This window comes from Lycium barbarum, chromosome 9 (genome assembly GCF_019175385.1).
Source record: "Lycium barbarum isolate Lr01 chromosome 9, ASM1917538v2, whole genome shotgun sequence".
NCBI classification, from domain to species: domain Eukaryota; kingdom Viridiplantae; phylum Streptophyta; class Magnoliopsida; order Solanales; family Solanaceae; genus Lycium; species Lycium barbarum.
Window position 1 is genome coordinate 19,313,728 of NC_083345.1, and position 27,177 is coordinate 19,340,904.

Sequence of the window (27,177 nt, forward strand, 5' to 3'; positions counted from 1 at the left end):
GTTATAGTACATATATATAAGTATATGTAAGTTATACATATATATGTGTACGAAAAGCACTATTCTGTATTGCTGACTTGCTGTTAGGCTGTTAGTCAGTAAATATTTAAACTTTAATTATAAAATTGTATAACATATGTAAATATACCTACAATATACAAATAAATACTATAATATATATATATATAATACAAAAAACAAAAAAAAATATTTTAACGAATCCAAACCGGACCGGTTCCGGTTTGGACCTTAAAACCGGTAAACCGGAACCAGTTAGGCGGTTCCGGTTTTGGAACCGGAACCGGCCGGTTTCCTAACCGGTTCCCGGTCCGGATCCGGTTGGAACCGGTTGACAGGCATACAGCCAACCACTAAACTTTTTAGTTATATTTCTTTTCAAACAAAAAGTAGACTTAATTGTTTAAGTAGAGAAGAGGTGTAAGCTGAGGACATCCGGAGATACACATCTAACAAACATTTTAAAACAATAAAAGCACTTTTATCTCCATTCGTGTCAGATAGTAATAAAGGACGTGCATTCCAGCAGCTAAACTAAATAGAAGTAAATATAGCCACTCTACTCTACCCACAGAAACCAGTGTAAATAATACACGAGTAACATTTGATTTTTGCACTCTAGAAAAATAAGGTCAATCTGTTTCACATTATTCTTGACCGTATCTCAATCAGTTGGGATAATCATATGTAAATTGTGACAATTTTTTGTTTTGTTATAAACTTATTGCCTCATCTTATATCCCTTTTATGGTTTATTCCTTCTACTTTCGCAATCACTGCCAAAAACTTCTTCTCTAGACCATTTAAAGTGCTCTTGATAGTAATAAAGTCAATCTGTACTTCAGCACATTATTCTAGAAGCAATTATGGAACCTGACATTCTTGTGATCAGTCTCATTCATAAGCTATGCCTCAATCAACCGACTTTTATTCTTACCAGATATGTCAATTATGCAACATTGCTGACCTAGTGGCTTATTCCGGTCCAACAGAAAAATGTATCCCACCAGACCAGCCTTTTTATTAGGCAACCATTCAAGTTTCTACAAATTCATTATTGAGCTTCAATAACTTGTGAGTTTTTCAATATTTTATGATCAATTTCGCATGTAAATTCGCATGGCTAAAAGACTCTTCCACTCTGCTTTTGCGAGTGTTTAAAAAATTTCTAAATGACTCAGGACCCTAAGCTCACTATTCCTATACCTCACAGCTAGATCAGTACATCTGTAACTTGTCTTTCTGACACATTTACTCGTGATACCATAAACATCCCTTAAACTTTAAAGTGAGCATCTTGTCCATGCACCTTTGGAGAAAAAACAATCAAGAGAACAAAATGCAAAACATGGTAGTTTGAACCTTAATTGAGTAAAAAATAAGAAGAAGAAGAAGAAGAAGAAGAAGAAGAAGAAGAAGAAGAAGAAGAAGAAAATAAATATATACCCATCAAACTTTCCAATGTTAACAAACTGATACAACATAACTCAAATTAACAGAGATTTAGAAAGAACAAAAAAAATGAAGATGAAGAGAAGTGGAAGAAATTTGGGCAAATATTAAGAGAAAGGATCTTGAAATTGTAAAAGCTAGCTGCAGAGGAACAATCGATAGATCAGCATTAGACAAAAGTGGTTTAGGGATATAAAGAAAGTATTTTTTTTCTTAGAAGTAAAATTGTTATTTTGTATTAGTAGCAATACATACAGAAATAAGATGAGTTTACTATAGCAGCAGTAATTTCCAGAAATAGCATGACAATTGTCATATTGACCAATAGCTTAATCTAACAATAGTGTAAGAACATCTCTTTACGTCTATTCAGAACTTATATCAGTGTGTTTTTCATAAAAATATAAGGAACTTAAAAATGGAAAATGTATGGTAAACTGCCCTTATACTAAAACCTTCTGAGCCAACACTAATTACCCAGATAAACCACATGCCAACTACAACAACACAAAGTATCGCTCCTTATCCACAGGTTTTCTATCTTGCACATATGTTCCAGATGTACCATAGAGATCCATCAACACATCAAATTGCAGCTTTAAAATTAAAGTGTTGTTTTTAGCGCATGAAAAACATCTGTTATGTATTTCTGTTGGCCATTGCCAATTTTTTTTATCAAGTTTCTATTAGCATAGCAGAGAATAAACAACCAAATAATGGTAACTTTAATAATGGTAATAAGTAAGGAGAAGATTCAGTTGTGTGTGAAATTGTAAGACTTACATTTCCAGTAGCTTTCACTCCCTTTTGAGAGGAGTCTTGGTTTCTGTTTTCTGTCTAGTGCTCGAAGGTTTGTCTTTGGGCAGGTTTTGCTGATTCGTTCGGTCGAAGCTAATCTCTATATCCTTGCGCTTGCTTGTTTCAGCAGTGCTGGTCATTGGTGCAGTTGGTGATGGTTGGTTTGTAGGTTCTTTTTCCTCATAATTCATGATAGCTAGCCTATCTTGATTTTTGGAAAATAATCTTTTCATTTGGATTCTGAAAGTCTTTCGTCCCAATTGTTTATGTGCATTGTCAAGAAGTAGCGTTTTTCTCTACAGCGAGAAAAAGTTAGTTAGTCATGATGATTGTCATAAGTTTATAAATTCGTTGATATAAAATACCCGTGCATGGCAGATGTCATAAATCTCTTGTACAGTGAGGTTCAACATCTTTGTTGCTGATTGATCCGAGATGAAGGCTACTGTGCTACCAGTGTGATCAATGACCATAACTTCAAATTGGATTCTGTCATAAAGTAAAAAAAATAAAATTCAAGTTTAATAAGTGGCACCACGGGCCCAAAATATGTTAATCATTTTATTTTTATGCACTAATAAGACTTCTCGAACATGTGTAAACAGCATTTGAACGATCATATTCCAAGCCTAAAACGTGATAATCTTTACAACTTTAGATATGTAAACTTAAAAATATTTCTAGAAAATAATAAATGAAGTTCGGGAAATGTTCGTAGAGTAGTATAGTCTTTAAAATTTCATATATATATATATATATATATATATGGTAGTTATATGTCTCTATTGTATGATATAATCTATGGTATAAGATCCTCCTCCTATTTTTATTTTACGCGAACAAAGTAGTTTCATAGTAGTTTCAGCGGTTGAGTTGAGTAATGTAAGTGTAAACGTCTTTTAGTATTTCTTTAAAGGTTGAATATTTGTCGATGCTATGTTTATCAGTAATACATGGGAATAAGTTGGGTGGATCTTTCACACTGGATGCAGTAGATTGGCCTTGGTGTAGTAGTTCTTAAAAATGGCAATTTACAATTTGAGCACGCCATGGAGCATAAATGTTGGTCTTCATTTATCAGTGAAAGTTGACCGTCAATATAGAATATTTGTCCTTGTAAATTAACAAATTGATTTAGTTTTTGTTGAGTGAAAAATAGTTGCAAAGAACTTCACTACTGCTTTATACAAATTGATTTAGCTATGTTAGAAACTTTTAAATTCTCATGCAAACGATCAAGAATGGTCATCCTAATATGCTGACACATAAAAAGATAAGTTCTGACCCAGTTTATTACAACCAAAATGAAGACAGATCATTTCAAAAGCTCAATTGTGCCCCTTTTTTTCTGTTTAATGAAGGAAATTCAAAAGCTTACAACATAGTTATTCCAGTGAGCCAACAGATGAAGCTAAATACCAATGCCTCTTTACACCAAAATGAAAAATAGGGTTTTCTTTTCAATTCTAAAATATATTATTTCCTTTCTCTAGAAAACAAATATGCAATAAATAATCTCCGAATAAGAACTCATCAGGACAAATGTTCCAAATGGAAATAATAAACAACTTAGTAATTTTTATACTGATACTATAGATCTTAAAAGTTTTGCACCCCGTGTTCAAGTTTTAAACAGAATGTACCTGTGGCTGCATTTGGATATCAGATATAAATATTGATTCTTCTTCAAAGGGAACAAAAATAAGAGTGCCTTCTGGGGACATGCTTCTAGCTATGTACTTAATGAGTTGTCGTTGAATTGTGTTGGCCCTGCAAAAAAGGTAGTTTCAAAAATGTTGTTGCGTCTGAGTTGAATCCTGTAAAATTAAGACACTCGTGCATATTTTTGAAGAGTCTAAATAAGTTATTGGAAACAACTGTTATAGAAATTGTATTGTCATTACCATGCAGCTAATGTGGTAGCTTGTGGATATGTGGGATGTAAGAGTATTGTTGTGTTGTATCTGCTCCATATCCCTGCATGGATATGGATATTTATTTTTGGTTAATTGTTAAGTGTTTAGGAAAAAAAACATAACTCTTCATGTATTTTACCTGATGATGATTTTACCACTCTTCTAGCCAGGAAGACGGGATAGTGTTTCACTTTCTCTGAAGGTTCATTTCCATAATGTTCGACAGAGTCCTCCCAAAGTGTTAGCTTTTTAGGCCTTTTTCTGTGGATGATACAAAACAGAATTGATGTAAACTTCATAAAAACAAATTGACTATGCTAAAGAGAAACTTCTATTCATGATCAACCAATCTTTTTTTTTCTTTATATAGTAAAATATACACATTTGAAGTAGATCGAAAATACATTTTGAAATCTACAGTGACTCATTAATGACTTGCTCCAAACAATTATGTGAACCGTAATTTGGTCAGTCCCAATTATCTATTTCAAAATTCTGAAATCTAATTTTAATTTTATTGTGTGGAACAGATGTTTTTTCAAATAATTGCTACCATCAGAATATAAAATGATGTAAAAACAAGTGAATATTGAAATTAGTTAGTTGGGCAATAGTCAAGATAGTATAGACTTACTGAGTATCCATAATGATGAATTCCTGGAATTTCTTCCCATTTGATGCATTACTTGCAAGTCTAGCATTAATAAGTAGTTCAAGGACATCTTTAGATAAAAAAACAATAAATGAATAAGTAAAAAATAGAGTGTGAATTTGCAAATGAGATATTGAAGGTTTTTTAGTTACCAAATTCAAAATCTTTCATTTGATGCTCAATAGCCTCAAAAGGGGTGATAGCCAATCATGTTGGCGGTGATAGTGGATTATCTGGAGGAATGACTTTTTCAATTGGTTCAACAATAGTATTTCTGTCAATTGTCCAAATGTATTTGTTGAATGGATTAGTATATGCAGGATTCAGTTCTTTTACTTGTGCAACTAACACCAGGTATGTTTGGAATGGTTTGAAATACTTGTCAAACTGCATTATATCAACATTCCAAATGATGGCTTGAATTTGATTTTCCTGTAATCAAATAGCATATAAGATTTTGATTAAATTGTGGAAACATGTATAGTTTGTAGAGTGTAAAGGCGGTAAAGGCACCTCTTCGTCTTGCAAAACCATCAGTTGGTATTTTCCACTTTTGTCTTTCTTGTCTCTGGGAGGATATTTATCTACTACTTGAATTTTGCATATCCAATCCTCAGTTTTTGGAGTGATTGACTTGATAGTAGATTTAACAGCCATCTCAGTTTATTTTGCAATTACGTAACAAACAGATGTCAATACAATATATGTTATATTAATAAATGATAACAATGACAATGTTCTATACACTACTAAAAGGTAAATAACAACTACTGTGTTGTACCAAATGATAGGCTCAATCCACAGAAAAATCCCTTTTAATCACTTCATCATAGACTACATTATAAGTAGAGTGATCGTCGTTGTCCTCAGCTGTAGACGGTTTAATTAATACTTTGACACAGTTAGAATTTTTGGCTAGTGATAAAGCGACATATAATTGACCATGGGAAAATGGTGGCTCACGTAGGTAAATACCAACAAAATCTAACGTTTGACCTTGCGCTTTATTTATAGTCATGGCGTAACATAATCATATTGGAAATTGTGTTCTTTTAAACTGAAAAGGTAATTTTTCATCTTGCAATGTCAGGAGAGGGATTCATGGAATGAATACATGTCTGCTTTTAAAATCCCCACTTGATATTGTTGCACTGATGATATGACTTTTGAAATCGTTACATATTAATCTAGTTCCATTACATAGACCATCACAAGGATTTAGACTACGTAATAACATAATTGGACAATTTTTTGTAATGTCAACTGTACGGAGGTGAAATTACAGGATTTAAACTGTGCATGAAATATGCATATTCGCTTTGATCTTTGGGATCAATTGTTTCATCAATAGCCAAATAAATTTTTGGAGGGGTTGGGTATTGTGTTATTAACATATTGTTAATTTCATCAACAAAGTCATTTTTTGTTGTTAAAACAGCACGAGAAGTAATAAATGAAGCGTCTGAATGATGTACATGTAAGTTGGGATAAGTAACTCTAAATAAAAGCTGCAAGGACTCTTGTTCGGAAGTAAATGGAATAATTAAAGAATGAAGAATTCTAATTTTTCCTTGAGTATTTTTTCTTTTCGCTTCCATTACCAATTCGCATTAGGTATTCGCAGAAAGCAGGATCTGTTTTTGCATGCATATTTTCTGTTAATTGCAATTTTTCAAGTTGATTCCAAATATCAGAGCATAATAAACTCTCACGAATACAATCTTCTTTTTTCCCACTACGTACAACGGGAAGGGTCTGTCTAAAATCACCACTAAAAACAACTACTTTTCCACCAAATAGTATATTTGTCTCCATTAAATCTTTTAAAAGTAAATCTAAAGCCTCAACCATTTTCTTTTTTTCCATTGAGATTTCATCCCATACAATTAACTTAGCGTCTCGGATCAAATAAGCTAATGAACTTTGTTTGCTTATATTTCAATTAAAATGTTCTTCAATGTCAATAGGTATTTTAAAGCGTGAGTGAGCAGTTCGACCACCGGGAAGGAGTGAAGTTGCAACACGTGAGCTTGTTTGAAAATATTCATTCAAGTATGACATGGTAAGCTCTTTTTTGCTCGTTATTTTTTTTTCTAATAATAAATCTTGTTCACTAACTTTAATACTTCTTTCGAAATGAACATTTTTAGCTTCTTTTTCTATCTCAGGGGGTTTTATCATTTCTGGTATAAGTTGGAATTCATTTATATCATGACCCATTGAATGTAAAATATCATTAACATGATTTAATGCTCTAAAACGTATATCTCGTGTGCCTAAGTTGGTATATTTATAAAAATCCTCAGATAATGGTTGGTTTCTCAAATTTTTCCCACAATTCTCTTGGATTAGTAGGATTGCAATAAATTAATAATGTAGCAAATAAATGCCTCAGACTGTATGACGTTCGATAGCTTATAGCTTCAGACATACATTCTATCAATTTGTTATCGCAAAGTAAGAATCCTCTTTTTTCAGCTGATTTTCGAAATGTATTGTATAATATTCTATTTATAGTTCTCAAATCTTCATAAGATTTTGGTCCTCTAACATTCATTAGTAGAAGTCTAAGATAATATCTTTCTCCTTCTGTTGGATGACATGTTACAACACGACCAATAACTTTTCCTTGCTTGCAACGGGACCATGTTTTATCTGTTGAACACACAAAGTATTCTGGATATTCTCGATATAGTAAATTAAGGTTTTTAGCATCTTCATCTTCAGCATTCATCAAGAAGAATTCTGTCAACATTGTTTTTCCGATCGTAGGATTATTTAGAATTCTAGTAATTTTATCAGCACTTTTGAAGGAAACAAATTGTTGTCCTTCTAAATGTACTTGAAGGTGATATACACTTGGAATCATTTCACTGATATGAAAAGCAAATATACGCCATGTAGCTTCTGGTGGCGATACCCATCTAGCAGATTGATATTCTTTTATTTCATCAATTTCTATATTTGTATCATTTGAATGTACATTAAACGCAATTTTATCATGTCCTTTGCAGATGTACTTATAAATGTATTTAATAACTTTTATATCTGAACAAATCTCTACATTTATATGACAGCTAAATATACAAAGTAAAGATGGATTATAAGGAACAACCCATGAATTATCAATTAGATGTTCTCTAATTTGTACACTCTTTCCGGTATTTCGTCTTTTATAAATTGGATATGAATTTTTTCCCTTGCTTGTTTGTTCAGCAAACTCTTTTGGATACTTACACTTGTAGTACCCTTTCTTTCTAGTACACATACTTGCTGGATTTAATGCACCACAAGGACCGTGAATCATATGTTTTGTAACAAGTGCATATAATTCAGGGTTGGTATCAGGATCTGGTAATTCAGCACAAACATATTTGTCGTATGCTTCAGGAGTCAATAACTTGTATTTTTCATCTAATATAATGAGAAAATGAGCATGTGGAAGTCCCCTTTTTTTGGAATTCTACAGCATACATAAATGCTGCAACGTTACCAAATATATTTCTTCTTAAGATGTCGTTTTTTAACTCTTCTAGTTTTGCATGAAATATTCGATTAATTAAATCCGGTCTATTTTGTACTTCATCTGTTTGTAGGATATTAGCTTTTATTTCAGGCCATGTAGGATTACATGTCATAGTAAAAAATATATCAGGTTTTCCAAAATGTCGCACCAATGCAATAGCATCCATATATCGACGACGCATGTCTCGTGGTCCTCCTGTAAAGCTGTGGGGAAGATATCTATTTCTACCCTTTTGCGAAGCTTCTCTTTCGCCATGACGTAACATATCTATTCTAAACAAATCTTGATTAAGTGAAGCGAAATCTAATCGCTGGCTTTCAATTTTAATCCATTCATCTATTGCATATTGTTGAAATAATCTTCCAGAATGCAAAATTATATTTTCATCATTTCTTATTTGTAGTTTGTAGCAATAATACTCATGGCAAGAAATGGTATTTCTTTTGCTTTTTCTTTTTTGCATGTTTTCAGCTTCCATATGAAGAAAACCATCTATTGAACACATTTGTTACATTGAGCAATTCTTCGTGTTCACAATACATTAGGTTGTTGGGTCTCACATTTTGAAGGTTTTATTTTTTTAATGCCACAGTGCCATCCATTTTGACCATAAGGCAATAGTAATGGATATTGTAATGAATCATGACAACCACAATAGTAATTTACTATTTGACTTCTATTACTTTCTGTATATATGCGAATATGTGGTGCGGATACACAATTATTATTATCATTTTCTATCCATCCCACCAACTTCTGAAACTGTTGGTAAGTTGTAGATTCGTTGATCTAAACGAGCATCACATCTAAGGGCAATGTAGAAATCAGACAATTGCAAGATGTTTATCAAAGATTTCAAAAATTTAGAGTAAGGATTTGTCACGCCCCAAAACCCACCCTAGACGTGACCGGCATCCGATGTCATGAACGATATCGAAAGAACCTAAACAACACAATAATAATACTTGAACCCGCCAGGTTCAACATTCGCCTCCAACAATTTATAAATTAAATGTAACACATCATGAATCATGAATTAAATTAGCGGAAGTCTTTAATATCATAAAAGTTAATCAAAACGGGGCAAACGCCCAAGAGTTAACAAAACTCAACAACTACCCACAAGAATGTATATTATGGAGCTTCAAGGATAAGAGGTAATAGTTTGACTCATCGGGACGCAACCCAAAACTAATAATAAATAAACAAAATAAAAGGGTGTCCCACGAATGAACGTGTGGGCTCACCAAATCAGCAGCAACAACAAGTCCTTTCTAAGTGCCTGAAGTATCAAGAACCTGCTCTTCTTCATTACCTAACATATTATCAAAAACAACAATGGTATGCCTGAGTACTTCGTACTCAGTGAGTGCCTCGGGGACAATAAGTAATATAAAAATAAAATATAATAATACATAAAGAAATCAGTTCCGAAAAGATAGTATAAAAACTGTCATTCCACTTTATGATTCTTAATATCACCTATTGCACAGTTTATAAAGCCATTTCAAAATCCCAGTTTCAATTATGCTTTAAATCGATCAGGCCTAATTACCAGTTCCATAATAAAGATGGATATCACGACCATCCATATAGGCCCAACTCAATTCAACAACACTACGTAATACACCGGAATATGAATTCACGGTGGCTACTCTTCCTCCCGAATAGCAAGGCACACTGCGCAATACACCGGAATATGGATTCACGGTGGCTACTCTTCCTCCCGAATAGCAAGGCAATTAATATACCCCAGGTAGCGAACCCGGAAGTGACCATTCTTCCTCCCGAATGGCAAGGCAATTAATACACTAGGATCCATAGTGGCTACTCTTCCTCCCGAATAGCAAGGCAAACACAACGACAAAGTATATGGCATATAAGCCGATTCACAATTTGTTTCAAAGTAGTCACACCATCAATAACCTTAAAGTTCATTATGCATGTCGAAAGGATAAGTCATTCCAATCAATATTTTGAAAACGAACAACTTCTTTACAAAGAATTTCATGTCCCAATTCACCAATGAGAATGTCATTACCAACAATTAACTAGCATTACTAAACATCTCTCATAGAGGAAAATATTATTAATATCTTGTACATATATAGGGTTTGTTACAAACTAGGTTTAATGTGTGTTTTTCCCCTCACACACATTAACCGCCATTTAGACATAAATTAGAGTTCAAGGAACATGAAAAGATTTCTTTTCCTTTCATTCATTAAAGGATCTTGAATAAAATTTATACTTTCAAATTCAAGAACAACAACTTGTCAACAACATCCACGACAATGTCAACAATTATTTTATGTCAATATCCAACTAATACTATCCATTTAATCATACCAAAACAACCCCAAGTCATTTGGTATCCAAAAATTATAACCGAACTTTCAATGTCATTTTCTCTATTCTAACTCATCAAATCTATCAATGATAAGGATAAAAACATCACTAAAATCTTAGACATACCTTATAGGAACAGCCACCAGGAAAACAACCTCCCCCAAGTCCAATTTTTAGCTTAGAACGACGACAACAACTTGTTCTACACTTTATCCTTCACGAGCCTCGGGATTCGGGGCCTCGAACTTGATTGATTCACCACTTTCTCTCTCTAACTCTCCTCTCTCTATCTCTCTCTCTAAAATTCAGAATGTTTGTGTAACGACCTGTTTGGTCGTTTAGCACTTTAAAACTACGAAAAGGGTATGTGACTATATAATATTTATTGACATGATTTTAATATATGAAACACCAAATATTCGCAAACTTACCTAGCATAGTTTTCTATCTTAATAGTGTTGTAATTAAGACATTAAGTACATATATGTGTTATAACTGACCATGGAAGCAGATTATTCGAGTCCCTTGGTGGAGAATGAAACCATATGGCATATGGACACCCATTTTTTTGAAAGGTAGAGGTTAGTGTTTTTTTTATTTGCAAGTACCATAACAGTGAGTATAAAATTTGGGATAGCAGCACTTCAAATTACTTTTAAAATCATCAAGTTATCGTAAAGGCAATAAAGTGTAATACATTGCACATCCTAATATTATATAATAACAAGCCCACCATTCCTTGTTTTATGCATCCCTTGTTTTGTGCATCCCTTGTTTTGTGCATTTAGTCATCATAACCTTGTGTTGTGCACGTTATATTCCAAAAGATGGAGGAAAAAGTAGAAGGACAAATCTTGTTCTGTGCACGTTATATTACAAAAGAAAGAGGAAAAAATAGAAGGAAAAATTATTCACATATTTCTAACCTAGAGGAGAGAAAAAAAGGACGAACAGAAGGGGCTTTGTCAATTAATGTTGAAGGAGCAGTGAAACTTTATTTTATTTCCACCAAATACAAAGGCAATCAGGTATGGTACAATTAGTTTTATACACTCCTACAAGAGAATATATTGCAGGAAGTTTAGTTTAGTATGGTAGTTATTGGAATCTATGACTCACATTTTCTTGCTTTTCTTGAATACACCGTAGTAATTTTCAGCTTTCTACAAGCTTTGAAAAGTGGCCCATGATTTAGTCATTATAAAAAAATTGGTTCTTTATTTAGCTTGATAAGGATATGATAGAAGACAATATCTATTATAGAGCCCAAGTGAAGCATACATGAACTTAGAGAAAATCATCACATCTGTAATGATGGTCACGTTTCCTTCCCAGTCATTAAATGCTTTAGTGGTTTATTTAGAAATGTTTGTACACTAAGAATTGATAAGGATTTAGTAAATTAATAATTAAGGTAGTTGTTAGGAATATCGAAATGAAGTAATAAGTACTTAGACCACTAGTTGGCAGAAAGGTGTGAAAATTTGCATAGGAATTGATTCATACGTTTTTCTTCTTTTACAAGGACACTGCACAAATTGTAATTTGCTAATCTAAAACTTCTTTTTATGTTTTTCGTGTTCCAATTTCAATTCTTATATATAGGTCTATATATTTTTAATACTAGGTGTATTGGATTATATGTGTATTTCCAAATCTAGGGTATTTAAATTGTGGAAAGTTAGATTGTGTCCGAAGTTAAAATTTAATTAAAGGTCCATTTGTTTTACTTGGGTTTAGTTCATAGTATATATTCCAATTGTTTAATATCGTGTGAAATATAACTGAGTATTGATGTTGGATTTCTTGGATGATATATATGTACGTTAGAATTCCATTTTTGTGCACATGGGATGCAATTTGATTTCAGTTAGACTAATCTCACGTTTTTGGTTATTAAAATTAGGTGAAAGTTAGTGGATGTCATAATGATGTCCTCACCTATGCTATAAATAGGTATGATGATACAAGTGATTATAAAAACAAAATAATACATATGGCTATTTATTAAAAGCTTCTGGTTTTTATAAAATTGATGATGAGAGTATGTACCACTCGTGCTCTCCGGCAGAAACCTCGGAGGCTATTAATCACTCTCAATCTCCGGCAATGACCTCGGAGTCTCTCTGTCACACTCCATCTCCAGCAAAAATCTCGAAGTCTCTCAATCACTCACCTCACCAATCATCACAACAATAATATGGAAAGTATGTCATGCATGATATTAGTCTCGACAATATCACCAATATAAATCAACAAGTACAAGTCATATTACTGTCCACTGTCCAATTATCAATATTACCATTCCTTTTCATGTGATGAGTGAACTAGTATGTGACGGAGATACAAACAAGTGATAATCACAGAAATAACACATTTGGCGACAAGCCCACATAACAGCTGACAAAACCAACCTAATTGGAATTAACCTCCACTCTATGCCCGAAGGCCTATCATGCTATCCCCATCACTTTCTACAACTACATACGATTCTCTAATCAGAGTCTAACTAAAGTAGACTATAACCTACCTCAATGCCGAGCGGGTGCCACGAACAATCAAACTAATGTCTTCCCTTTGCGTAGAGCCTCTGAACGATCAAAATCTATAAAATATGCGATCTACGTTAGAATACGAATCTAAGGATCATATATTTTTAAAATTGGTCAATTTCATCCATAAATAGACTATCAAATCATTAATTCTCCCTTTTTTTTTTGACTAGGACGCGAAACCTTTAATTACTCCAATATCTTAACTTACGTTAATTACTAGTCTAAATCCTAACTTAGGATTTAATTCTCACTTTCCACAATTCAAATACCATGGATTTGAAGGTTTTTATATCATTCAATAATATAATCTTTAATTAGGTAGACCCAATATATAAAGATTGACATTTATACATGCTAAGCATCCGAAAAAGGAAATTGGAACCAAAAGCAAATTTCGACTAGGACGCAAAACCTTTAATTATCCACTTTACGACTTTACCATGGACTTTACAGGAATTGTCATCAAATCTCCGAAAACAACCGGAGACATTATTCACTTTACTTTAACAACTTTATCCTGAACTTTACAGAATTTGCAACTTTATCCTGAACTTTACAGGATTTGCATCAAGTCCCTGAAACAATCGGAGACATCACATGGCTACACAGCCTTACATGCACAAGCCAAACGACTATATACTTACTTTACCCTCTACTTTATTACTTCACTTTATCATCTACTTTACTTACTTTAACGACTTTACCTTAAATTCCGCAGACATTATTTATCATCGAGTCCCGGAAGACAGCCGGAGACTCTATTATTATCATTAAAATCTCCAAATACAACTGGAGATATTATTACATCCTTGGCATACACATCACACATTCATTCAAGTCCCTGAAGACAACCAGAGACAACATTTGGCCACACGGCCTCATTATAAGCCACACGGCTTCATCCTCACTCTCACACTCATATTTATTATCATTTTTACATTCTTTATAAGTTGTGCACTTTATACCAAACTTTATTACTGATTTTGACATGAATTTCAGTTTTGACAGAAAGTACAATCTACAGAGACACAACACAACGTGGAACTTTATCTTATGCAGTGAACTGGGGGCAAATTTGCTGAAGAGGAATATCAAACTCCTAAGCAAAGGTCACAGATCTACTCTCGAACTCAATTCCGTCTACGTCCACAAACACGTGATACGTAGGTTGATATTTCTTTCATATACACCGCTAAGACTCTACTCAATCAACTCCTCTCATAATCTTGTAAGCCTGTCTATATCCCAGTGTCTCCATAACTCAACACTGGGGCATTTTTTGAGAATTTACATCGTGTCTAGTAGAGTCCTACTTATAGGTGGGTTGCGCGCCACATTTATAATTAGGAGGCTATAAACATATGTTCCATTCTCGAACATTCTTGTCACCTGTCTACAACCCTGGCAAAGTTATAAATCCATAAACAACATTCTCTCAACAGGTTCGACCATAATTCCTTCCGCCCCATAATATTTCCCACCAATTCTCCTAAACCGTATTTTTCTCAAACTTTTCCAAGTCATACTTTTTGGTCGGAACAAAATTGGCTACTACGTCAACTTCTTGGCTTGGAGACTCTTACATCGTCTCCCGTCGAAGAGGGGCATCTGTTGACACCCAATTTTGTCCCTCCTTTATTTCAATTTATTTCTTTGAGCTTCTAAATTCATTGACAAGCTAAACACTTTATTGTCACTATTTTGTTTTACTGCTACTACTATTAATATCATTACTTTCAGTTTTCACTACTCTGCTATCAACATCACTAGTATTACTTTATCACAAATTTTAAATGGTTCGTCATCGTTTCATTTTCGGGTTTGGACTCGTTAAATTAATTACAAGACAACACTTTGTTAAAACTTTATTTTTTCTACATATTAATTAATCAATCGTCTTCACATAGTATATATTGCACTAGTTGTTAAATTAGAAGCCCCAAAAATGTTTAAAATAAAGAAAGAAGAACCCATCCGGACCAACATTTGAGCCAAATCAGTCCACCACACGACCAGCCCATTATCTCACTAACCCGACCAGCCCACTACCATTTTAATTCAGTCCAGCCCACAACTCAACCCGGTCCAGCCCAACACCACGACCCGACCCGACCCGGTCCAACCCATCCTTTATTTTTTCTACCCTAATCCCTTTCTCTTTCTCTTTCTTTTTCCCTTTCTCAACCGCCCCTCCTTTCTCCCTCCTCCTCTCTCCCACGTTCCTGTCCACTCACCTCTCTCTCTCTCCCTCACCCTCCTCTCCACTTCCCCTTGTCCCCCACGCCTATCTCTTCCATTTCCCTCTGTCCCCCGCTCCTCTCTCTCCTTCCCCGCTCCTCTCTTTACTTTAATACAAATGAAACCCTATAAATGTAATCCTAGTTGAATCGTTTTAGGGGAGGGATTTTTTTAGCAAAAACCTAATCAACTTTAGACAAAACAAGATCTGGGATCTACAAATTCCCTTACAAGGCACTTTTTTTTCAGTTGCATCAACTCCTCTTGAAATAGATACATTTTTTATCACTATATCTTAGAATATTTTGGAAATATTGAGCGGTTACTCTTTCGATTCGGCTGTTACTTTGAGATTGAGGGTAGATTGGAGACCCGACGCCTCAGTTCATTGCGCACAAAAAAGGTAAACCTCGATACATTTATTACTTCTAGTCTTTAGTTTCTGCTTTAGTTAAATTTTTAGCTGATTCTGCTACTATCTAGTTATGTAGTTTCTTTGTCGTCATATTATTTCTTTGATGTTTGGAAGCTGTTAGGATAGGATGATAATTGCTAAAAATGAATTTGAAAGACGTATACTGTAGTTTGGAGTTTTAGACTGAATTTTCAAGACTTATAACTGATTCAAAGCCGAATATACATAAGATATACAGTGGGTTATCAAGGTAATAAGAAGGTATATATTCGATATACATCTGATAGATACATCGTGGTGTGTACATGTTAGGTATATCGTGTACATGATTAAAGCATGTCGGCACGGTCTCTCTTTTACTCTATTTATTCAAGTAATATACACCGATATGTATGTAATCTGCTGGGGTTAGATACGATGAAATGATTATATGACATGTCGATTTTGTTTTTCTGATTTGATTTGGTCTCTGTTATGTGTTAGTAGTATAATATGACTGTATTCAGGGTTCGTTTTGGGGTTTAGATGTTGCACATAGGAATTCGACAATAAAAATACTTTGTTCTACAGTTTGTCCATGTGCAGTCCTATTTGTCTAATCCCCTATCGGTGGCCAACAGTATCTATTAACACATATATGACCTTTTTTTTTAAAATGACAAATATACTATGCATTATCACATGCCTGTTTGCTTATTCGAAACAACGATGAACTTGATCTAGTTTCAACTATTGGGTCCATGGACTGTTTTGTGATAAGAGTTGTTGGGATTGTCTGTATGATATAGCTTGTCGCATCTTGCTGTTTTCCGTATGTATGTTTTTTTTTTGTTTGGTCTTGGTTTGCTGTTTAATTATTAGTTTAGTTGTTGCTGTGTTTAGGCAGTACTGGATACTATGGCTGCATCTGGTTTAGTTGGTGTTCTCAGACAGTTTTAACTAGTTCATCTCTGTTTGGATTCCGCATTGGTATTCATGCTAATTCATGTGATCAGTGAGTCTCAATATTTATTTGTTGGGCTATTTGTATTATGGTAGATTAGAGTATTGAAAATGGCTTATCAAAAAAAAAAAAACTGTTGTTTGTGCATTAATTCGATGTACTGAAAATGTCAATATAGTTTAAGTGTCGATGAGAAATGGCTATCTGCACCGTGTGTCCAAACTGCTAGCCTGCCCTCTCTGTTTACTTGCCTTTCCTGTGTGCATGCATATTGATTTCCCATTTGCCTTCTCTGCAAATTAGCCTTAGACGTGAATCTGCCCAGTGACTTTAGGCACACATTAATGATGTTAGAATTAACTCACCTTGAGACTTATGTGCCTTAGATGGCTAATATGACTTGATCTTTTCAAAGTCCATGTTTACTACCTGCCTTTAGCCATTCATTCTATATTTGGAATTGACTCCTGCATTCCCTTTCATGCTCCTCTGGCTGCAATATCATTATTGGGTGTCAACTCCTTGATAAGTCCGCTGCTATGCCTTGCTGTGTCTTTACCGTGTAGAAACGTTCCACTTATCCCTGCATTGATGATTTTGAGTTGGTTGTCAACCTGATTTGCCTCTGTCCATTTTTCTTCACCCTTCCTCTTCTTTGCATGACTGGGGGAGTTTCAAACCTTAAATGATATCGCATATCTGATGAAGACGTGCTGTTTGTTTGATGTGCTTATTGCTGAGTTTTGCTTGAGGCTAAAAGTTGCAACATTTAGAGTTATTAGCTACTGATTTAGGGCACTGCTCTTGCTGCATTTTTGAGCAAGTTACTGCTCAATGTTGATTGTTGAAATGAGCTAAATTCTGAGGCAATTCGAGGAAAAGATATTGCTATTATGTTTGTTTCAATTTTGTTATCATATTGGCTGCCATGAGTTGCTATATTCTTGACCATTTGCACCGCCTTTGGGATTTATTAACTGTGGCATTTTGGTGGTTCAGTGCCGCTGAGTTTCTGCTACAATTTTGAGCCATTTGTTTCTTCATTTTGGTCCATTTTCACCTCATTTTGGGACTGATTTACAGCTGCATTTCTAACCAAACGGCTGTTGCGTTTTTGGGCCAAAAATTTGCTATTTGCTGCACTCGGTGGTTGGTTTCTGATGGAATGTTTGGCTATGCTATTGGCCCACCATGTTTACTTTTCTAACTCAATGTTGCTACACTATAAGGGTACTTCGTTGTTGCCTTTGAGGACAGATTCCTACTGCTCTTGAATGGGTTGATTGATGTGTTCTCAGTCCCATCTTTCGTTAAAAATGTTTGTTGTTGTCTTGTTTGATTAAATGCTGTTAGTTTGTCTCACTACTCGTTGTCCTTGGTTACTGTTATCCTATTCTTTTGGAATTAACTAGTTGTATATATTGCATTTCTTACTTGCTATATTTCTTTTATTAAGACTGCTTCTAATTCCGTTTTCTCCTTTCTTTTGCATGAACGCACATGGGAGAATATTGGAGTTATGGCAACTCTAAGTTCAGCCCGGAATTAGGAGTAAACAGTAGCTGCGGTTTGCTCGAGCTAGCAGCCCATTTCATTACATTTTACACCTCTATTTCATTTATTTCATTTTAACTTGTATTGTTTTGACTAACACTTCTTTTTACGCAATATCTTTAAGTCTCATCTAACATTTAGAATCTTCTTTTACGCAAATTATTATGTTTTCTACAAGCCTTGTTTTAAATAGCATTCTTCCATAACTTTAGTCATATTTACAAAGCTACGTTCTTTTTCTATAACATTGTACTTACACTTAGCCTAACTAATCATAAGTTCGGTCGGTTAACCATTGTTAATAGGTCTTAAAGGATGCCTAATACCTTCCCTTTAGACTAATTGAACCGTTACCTAGAATCTTAAGTTTCGCAGACTTTAAACAGAGCTAACTTTAAAAAATAACTTTAATAAACTTTAGGTGTCCTAATTCAGCCTAAATAATTAGGTGGTGACTCCTTAAAATACACAAAAAATAGGAATCACCAATATGTTGTACTCCTACTTTAACCCGGTTAAAATGGGGTATGACAGTTTGGCGACTCTGCTGGGGACAACTTAGGTTCTAACCATAACGGACTTAGTTTAAATAGGCTTTGTGTGCTTGTTTGATTACTTTATTTGTTGTTAACTGTTTGTACATGCTATTAATTGTGACCCCAAGTGACACTAACCATACTCTATGTGCATGTTTTCAGGATAACCGTGCCTAAATATGGACTATTCGAGGGAGAGGACTGACTTCGTGGTAAATCATAGATTCTTTTGGTACCTCTCTTCGCACCTTAAGTGACACTTCAAAAATTTTCTTTCTTGCTTGTAAGACAAGAACAAAACTAACCTCATTGTTTCATGTGCATTGTGTAGTGAGCTTTAGACAGCGTTCAATTGCATTACATTGTGATCTAGAACTTGGTGTCTGTTGAGGCGAAATTATGATGTAATGACCCGTTTGGTCGTTTAGCACTTTAAAACTACGAAAAGGGTATGGGACTATATAATATTTATTGACATGATTTTAATATATGAAACACCAAATATTCGCAAACTTACCTAGCATAGTCTTCTATCTTAACAGTGTTGTAATTAAGACATTAAGTACATATATGTGTTATAACTGACCATGGAAGCAGATTATTCGAGTCACTTGGTGGAGAATGAAACCATATGGCATATGGACACCCATTTTTTTGAAAGGTAGAGGTTAGTGTTTTTTTATTTGCAAGTACCATAACAGTGAGTATAAAATTTGGGATAGCAGCACTTCAAATTACTTTTAAAATCATCAAGTTATCGTAAAGGCAATAAAGTGTAATACATTGCACATCCTAATATTATATAATAACAAGCCCACCATTCCTTGTTTTATGCATCCCTTGTTTTGTGCATTTAGTCATCATAACCTTGTGTTGTGCACGTTATATTCCAAAAGAAGGAGGAAAAAGTAGAAGGACAAATCTTGTTCTGTGCACGTTATATTACAAAAGAAAGAGGAAAAAATAGAAGGAAAAATTATTCACATATTTCTAACCTAGAGGGGAGAAAAAAAGGACGAACAGAAGGGGCTTTGTCAATTACTGTTGAAGGAGCAGTGAAGCTTTATTTTATTTCCACCAAATACAAAGGCAATCAGGTATGGTACAATTATTTTTATACACTCATACAAGAGAATATGTTGCAGGAATTTTAGTTTTGTATGGTAGTTATTGCAATCTATGTCTCACATTTTCTTGCTTTTCTTGAATACACTGTAGTAATTTTCGGCTTTCTACAAGCTTTGAAAAGTGGCCCATTATTTAGTCATTATAAAAAAATTGGTTCTTTATTTAGCTTGATAAGGATATGCTAGAAGACAATATCTATTATAGAGCCCAAGTGAAGCATACATGAACTTAGAGAAAATCATCACATCTGTAATGATGGTCACGTTTCCTTCCCAGCCATTAAATGCTTTAGTGGTTTATTTAGAAATGTTTGTACACTAAGAATTGATAAGGATTTAGTAAATTAATAATTAAGGTAGTTGTTAGGAATATGGAAATGAAGTAATAAGTACTTAGACCACTAGTTGGCAGAAAGGTGTGAAAATTTGCATAGGAATTGATTCATACGTTTTTCTTCTTTTACAAGGACACTGCACAAATTGTAATTTGCTAATCTAAAACTTCTTTTTATGTTTTTCGTGTTCCAATTTCAATTCTTATATATAGGTCTATATATTTTTAATACTAAGTGTATTGGATTATATGTGTATTTCCAAATCCAGGGCATTTAAATTGTGGAAAGTTAGATTGTGTCCGAAGTTAAAATTTAATTAAAGGTCCATTTCTTTTACTTGGGTTTAGTTCATAGTATATATTCCAATTGTTTAATATCGTGTGAAATATAACTGAGTATTGATTTTGGATTTCTTGGATGATATATATGTAGGTTAGAATTTCATTTTTGTGCACATGGGATGCAATTTGATTTCTGTTAGACCAATCTCACGTTTTTGGTTATTAAAATTAGGTGAAAGTTAGTGGATGTCATAATGATGTCCTCACCTATGCTATAAATAGGTATGATGATACAAGTGATTATAAAAACAAAATAATACATATGGCTATTTATTAAAAGCTTCTGGTTTTTATAAAATTGATGATGAGAGTATTATATTTGGAAAGCAATTTTACAACTCAATGGCATTGAAAATGTCACTATTAAATATACGTTAAAAGGAAAAAGGAAGAAAGAAAACAAATGGCAACCAGATACAAAGGTGTTCATTTTTTTTTTTATTTATTTTATTTTGTTGAAGGTCACTGTTTTGAAATTTGCTTCTGGTTCCAATTTCCTTTTTCGGATGCTTAGCATGTATCAATGTCAATCTTTATATATTGGGTCTACCTAATTAAAGATTATATTATTGAATGATATAAAAACCTTCAAATCCATGGTATTTGAATTGTGGAAAGTGAGAATTAAATCCTAAGTTTGGATTTAGACTAGTACTTAACGTAAGTTAAGATATTAGAGTAATTAAAGGTTTCGCGTCCTAGTCCAAAAAAAAGGGAGAATTAATGATCTGATAGTCTATTTATGGATGAAATTAACCAATTTTAAAAATATATGATCCTTAGATTCGTATTCTAACGTAGATCGCATATTTTATAGATTTTGATCGTTCAGAGGCTCTACGCAAAGGGAAGACATTAGTTTGATTGTTCGTGGCACCCGCTCGGCATTGAGGTAGGTTATGGTCTACTTTAGTTAGACTCTGATTAGAGAATCGTATGTAGTTGTAGAAAGTGACAGGATAGCATGATAGGCCTTCGGGCATGGAGTGGAGGTGAATTCCAATTAAGTTGGTTTTGTCAGTTGTTATGTGGGCTTGTCGCCAAATGTGTTATTTCTGTGATTATCACTTATTTGTATCTCCGTCACATACTAGTTCACTCATCACATGAAAAGGAATGGTAATATTGATAATTGGAAAGTCGACAGTAATATGACTTGTACTTGTTGATTTATATTGGTGATATTGTCGAGACTGATATCATGCATGACATACCTTCCATATTATTGTTGTGATGATAGGTGAGGTGAGTGATTGAGAGACTCCGAGGTTTTTGCCGGAGATGGAGTGTGACAGAAAGACTCTGAGGTCATTGCCAGAGATTGAGAGTGATTAATAGCCTCCGAGGTTTCTGCCGGAGAGCGCGACTGGTACATGGACTTCGCGGGTCCCCCATGGGTCATGGCTTTGAGGCACTGCCCTTAGCATGTGTGTACGAGAGTGGACTGAGAGAGGTGACTATTGCATTGCATTGCATTCATCCACTCATATATTTGACTGATCATTTGGTGAATTATATCTGTCTTGGTTGATTTCATGATTCCTTTACACCTTACTTGTATATGATACGTGACCATACCTGTTTGCTCTATGTGCTACTTGTTGGTTTCGACTTCTTCATGCGTTATCTAATCATTGTCGGCCTATGATGCTTACCGGTACAAGTGTTGTACTGATACTACTCTTGCTGCACTATTGTTGAGTGCAGAGTACGATCCAAGTTCCAGTTCTACACCCCGTGGTTGATACGCGAGGGTGACATCTTTCAGTCATTCAGGGTGAGCTATTTGGTCATCCGTGGCCCCTGAAGGACCTCCTCTATTTATTCTGTTTTTGTATTCTACAAACAATATGTAGCCTTCTCGCATTTTCAGACTTCTATTCGGTAATATGTTAGCGCTCTTGTACCCTTTGACCAGATTTTTGGGGTTGTCGTGACATTTCTAGTTATGATAAGTATTTAAGACTTGATAACTTATTCTAAATTAATTTTCCGCTTATTTAACTTGTTATTAGTAATGTGGTTCGCCTACTCGGAGGGATAGTGTAGGTGCCACCACGACTCGCGAATTGGGTCGTGACAAAGTTGGTATCAGAGCTCTAGGTTAATTGGTCTAAAAGTACAAGAGCAATGTCTAGTAGAGTCTTGCGGATTGGTACGTAGACGTCCGTGCCCATCCTCGAGAGGCTATAGGACATTTAGGAAACACTCCACTTCTTTTTCTCGTTTCGTGCTAGTTCAATCCGATTGGTATCTGGTTCATTCTTTTCGTGCGAGATTGTTCAGATTGGTATCTTAACTTCATTTCTATGTTCACGCATAGATGGTGAGGACGCGATCGGCCGCTACTGGAGGCCAGGAGCCTGCACCTGCACCTGCACCTGCACCCGCACCTGCATCCATACCCGTTGCCCGACCAGCTGTCCGTAGGCGAGGCAGGGGACGTGGCAGGGGCAGAGGCCGTGTAGCTAATCCAGATAGGAACCAAGCACCAGCACCTGCTCAGGACCCTGACATAGATTTGACTCGGGAGCTTGACGACATTCCGAAGGAGGAGATTAGGGCTGCTGAGACACAGCCTGGGGTCACTGCTACTCCTGATTTTCAGAAGGCTGTGTTTCGAGTGTTGGGGTACTTTGACAGTTTGGCTCAGGCGGGCATGATTCCAGATGCTCTAGATGGCTCGCAAACTAGAGTGGGAGGTCATACTCCCGATGCTACGGTTGCTCCAGGATTTCAGACATCGAGGGTATTGCCGGCAGCAGCAGTGGCTCCCCATATTGATGTTGTTCCAGCGCCTGATTTTGCTCTAAGGCCTATGGATGGGCCAGTGTTTACCAGTGAGGAGCGAAAATTGATCGAGGGATTTACCAAAATGTCTCTTCCTTGGTTCTATGGTACTCCAGGGGAAGATGCATATGAGTTTATTGTTAGCTGCCATGAGATGCTTCATAAGTTGGGTGTAGTGGAGTCTGACGGGGTCGATTATGTTTCATTCCAGTTAGTTGGGGATGCCAAGCAGTGGTGGAGGTCATACATGGAGTGTCGACCAGTTGGATCGCCACCTTTGACCTGGACCCAGTTCTACCAGGTGTTCCTGGGGAAATATGTTCCTCGTACTCTGAGAGACAACATGAAGGATGAGTTTTCGACATTAGAGCAGCGAGGTAGGACGGTCGCGGGGTATGAGACCAGATTTCTTGCTTTGTCCCGTTATGCGACGGCATTACTTCCCACAGAGGCTGAGAGAGTGAGGAGATTTGTGAAGGGTTTAGACCTTCCGCTTCGACTGGCCACCTTACAATTGGAGGCTTCTAGGGCCTCATTTCAGTCAGTTGTAGAGCATGCCAGGAGGGTCGAGTCAGAGATGGGTCGGGCATATAGTGGGGGTGGCGACAAGAAAGCTCGTAGATTTGACAGTCTCAGAGGTCCTATTAGAGGTGGGGGACACCATGACAGGGTTCGTCATCATCCCTACAGCCGCCCCATCTAGTCGTCACTACAGGCTTTAGGAAGTGGTTCTTCAGATTATAGTGGGCAAGGTTCTAAGCAGACTTCCCGGGGATCTTACTCTCAACCCTTAGACCGCGGTGGTATTCTGGTTCTGCTATGACAGTTAAGCAGCCTATGGCCAGAGGAGCATGTTTTGAGTGTGGTGAGACAGGTCATTACGCTAAAGAGTGTCCTAGATCCAGGCAGGGTTCTAAGGTTCAAATATCAAGGCCGCAAGCACTGCCAGCTAGAGGAGGAGGATATTCTAATAAAGGGGGTTCGCAGTCGAGCAGAGGTGTCCATCAATCTGGTAGGGGAAGCACTCAGTTAGTGAGAGGAGGATCTCAGGCAGTCCGTGGTGGTCGTGGAGGCACACAGTCCGAAGGTGGACGTTTCCATTTCTATGCTTTTTCGGGTAGACCAGAGGCTGAGGCCTCTAATGTGGTTATCACAGGTATTATTTCGGTTTGTCACCAATCAGCTTCTGTCTTATTTGATCCGAGTTCTACTTTTTCTTATGTGTCCACTTATTTCTCTACGCGTCTGGATATGCTTTGTGATATGCTTGATGTACCTATTCATGTCTCTACTCTTGTCGGAGATTCTGTGATAGTAGATCGGGTCTATAGGTCTTGTGTGGTCACGTTTATGGGGTATAATACTTGATATTATTTTGGGCATCGACTAGTTATCTCCTTATCATGCTATTTTAGACTGTCATGCCAAGACAGTCACGTTGGCCATGCCAGGTATTCCACGGTTAGAGTGGAAGGGTACTCCTAGTCCAGCACCTAATAAAATCATATCATTTCTTCGGGGGAAGAAGTTAGTGGATAAGGGATGTTTAGCATATTTGGCTCATATTCGGGATACTAGTGTGGATACTCCTTCCGTAGAGTCAGTGCCAGTTGTTCGTGAGTTCTCAGAGGTTTTCCTTACAGATTTGCCTGGTATGCCGCCTGATCGAGATGTTGACTTTTGCATTGACTTGGAGCCAGGCACCCGGCCTATTTCTATTCCACCTTATCGGATGGCTCCGGTAGAGTTGAGAGAGTTGAAGGAGCAGTTGCAAGACTTGTTGAGCAAAGGATTTATTAGACCCAGTATTTCCCCTTGGGGTGCTCCCGTTCTGTTCGTGAAGAAGAAAGATGGTACCATGCGGATGTGTATCGATTATCGACAATTAAACAAGGTTACAATCAGAAATAAGTATCCAATACCCCGCATTGATGACTTATTTGACCAGCTTCAGGGTGCGTCGATCTTTTCTAAGATTGATTTAAGGTCAGGCTATCATAAGTTGAAGATTCGAGCGGAGGATGTTCCGAAGACCGCCTTCAGGACCCGTTATGGTCATTATGAGTTCTTGGTGATGTCTTTCGGGCTTACTAATGCCCCTGCAGCCTTCATGGAGTTGATGAATAGGATCTTCAAGCCTTACTTAGATTCATTTGTGATCGTGTTTATTGATGACATCCTGGTGTACTCTCGGAGTAAGGAAGATCATGAGAAGCATCTGAGGATCGTGCTTGGCCTGTTGAAGGAAAAAAATTATATGCCAAGTTTTCAAAATGTGAGTTCTGGCTCAGTTCCATGGCCTTTTTGGGACATGTGGTGTCCAAGGATGGGATTATGGTTGATCCCAAAAATATCGAGGCGATTAGAGATTGGGCCAGGCCTACTTCGGTGACTGAGATTCGGAGCTTCGTAGGCCTTGCGAGTTATTATCGCCGATTTGTGAAGGGATTTTCATCTATTGCTTCCTATTTGACTAGGTTGACTCAAAAGAATGTGCCTATCCAGTGGTCCGATGAGTGTGAGGAGAGCTTACAAAAGCTTAAGGCTTTATTGACTTCAGCCCCGATTTTGGCTTTACCAGTAGAGGGAAAGGACTTTACTGTTTATTGTGATGCTTCACGCATTGGCTTGGGATATGTGTTGATGCAAGAGGGTAAGGTGATTGCGTATGCTTCGAGATATTTGAAGGTTCACGAGAAGAACTACCCCACTAATGACTTGGAGTTGGTTGCAGTAGTGTTCGCTTTGAAGATTTGGAGGCATTACTTGTATGGAGTTCATTGTGAGGTCTTCACAGATCATCGTAGCCTTCAGCATGTGTTTAGTCAGAGAGATTTGAACTCGAGGCAACGTAGATGGATGAAGTTGCTAAAGGATTATGATATTAATATCCTTTATCATCCGGGAAAAGCTAATGTAGTAGCTGATGCGTTGAGCCGAAAGGCAGTAAGTATGGGCAGCTTAGCGCGTTTGACTGTGGGAGAGCGTCTGTTAGCTATGGAGGTTTAGTGTTTGGCTAATAGTATGGTGAGGCTCGATACTTCAGAACCTGGTAAGGTTCTAGCTTGTGTGGAGGCGAGGTCGTCACCTTTAGAGCAGATTAGGGCCCAACAGTTTGAGGATATAAAATTGTGCAAGATTCGGGATAAAGTGCTAAATGGAGAAGCCAAAGAGGCTATTCTTGATGATGATGGTGTTTTGAGGATTAAGGGGCGCATTTGCGTTCCTAGAGTTGGTAATTTGATTATGTTGATCTTGAAAGAGGCTCATAGTTCCAGATACTCCATTCATCCAGGAGCAACAAAGATGTATCGTGACTTGAGGCAACACTATTGGTGGGGTAGAATGAAGAGAGACATTGTGGAGTTTGTTGCTCAGTGTTCGAATTTCCAGCAGGTTAAGTATGAGCACCAGAGACCATGTGGTGTACTTCAAAGGATGCCCATTCCCGAGTGAAAATGGGAAAGGATCGCCATGGATTTCGTGGTTGGTCTTCCGAAGACTCTGGGTAAGTTTGATTCAATTTGGGTTATCGTGGATAGGTTGACTAAGTCTGCGCACTTCATTCCGGTTCAGACTACTTATAACGCGGAGAAGTTAGCCAGGATCTACATCCGAGAGATAGTGCGATT

General features: G+C 36.3%; 2 protein-coding genes across 2 annotated transcripts; both read right to left on the reverse strand.

The window, feature by feature from the left end:
* Positions 1-4,818: 4,818 nt before the first annotated feature.
* On the reverse strand, positions 4,819-5,496 carry LOC132610767 (uncharacterized). Its single transcript, XM_060325131.1, has 2 exons — positions 5,350-5,496; positions 4,819-5,268 (listed from the first exon to the last, which is right to left on the reverse strand). Exons 1-2 carry the CDS (start codon positions 5,491-5,493, stop codon positions 5,044-5,046), a joined length of 369 nt encoding a protein of 122 aa, XP_060181114.1. The 5' UTR covers positions 5,494-5,496; the 3' UTR covers positions 4,819-5,043.
* Positions 5,497-7,138: 1,642 nt separating this feature from the next.
* Positions 7,139-8,867, reverse strand: LOC132611729 (uncharacterized). Its single transcript, XM_060326113.1, has 2 exons — positions 8,418-8,867; positions 7,139-8,299 (listed from the first exon to the last, which is right to left on the reverse strand). The coding sequence occupies exons 1-2, from the start codon at positions 8,865-8,867 to the stop codon at positions 7,139-7,141; spliced, it is 1,611 nt and encodes a 536-aa protein (XP_060182096.1).
* Positions 8,868-27,177: the final 18,310 nt, after the last annotated feature.

Bases quoted from the DNA above. Each gene is read 5' to 3' on its own strand.
- LOC132610767 (XM_060325131.1), bottom strand. From the start codon at position 5,493: ATGGCTGTTAAATCTACTATCAAGTCAATCACTCCAAAAACTGAGGAT. The intron at 5,269-5,349 runs GTGCCTTTACCG...ATTTGATTACAG, and splicing joins TGGTTTTGCAAGACGAAGAG to GAAAATCAAATTCAAGCCAT.
- LOC132611729 (XM_060326113.1), bottom strand. From the start codon at position 8,867: ATGTGTTCAATAGATGGTTTTCTTCATATGGAAGCTGAAAACATGCAA. The intron at 8,300-8,417 runs GTACAAAATAGA...TGTATGCTGTAG, and splicing joins ATATCCTACAAACAGATGAA to AATTCCAAAAAAAGGGGACT.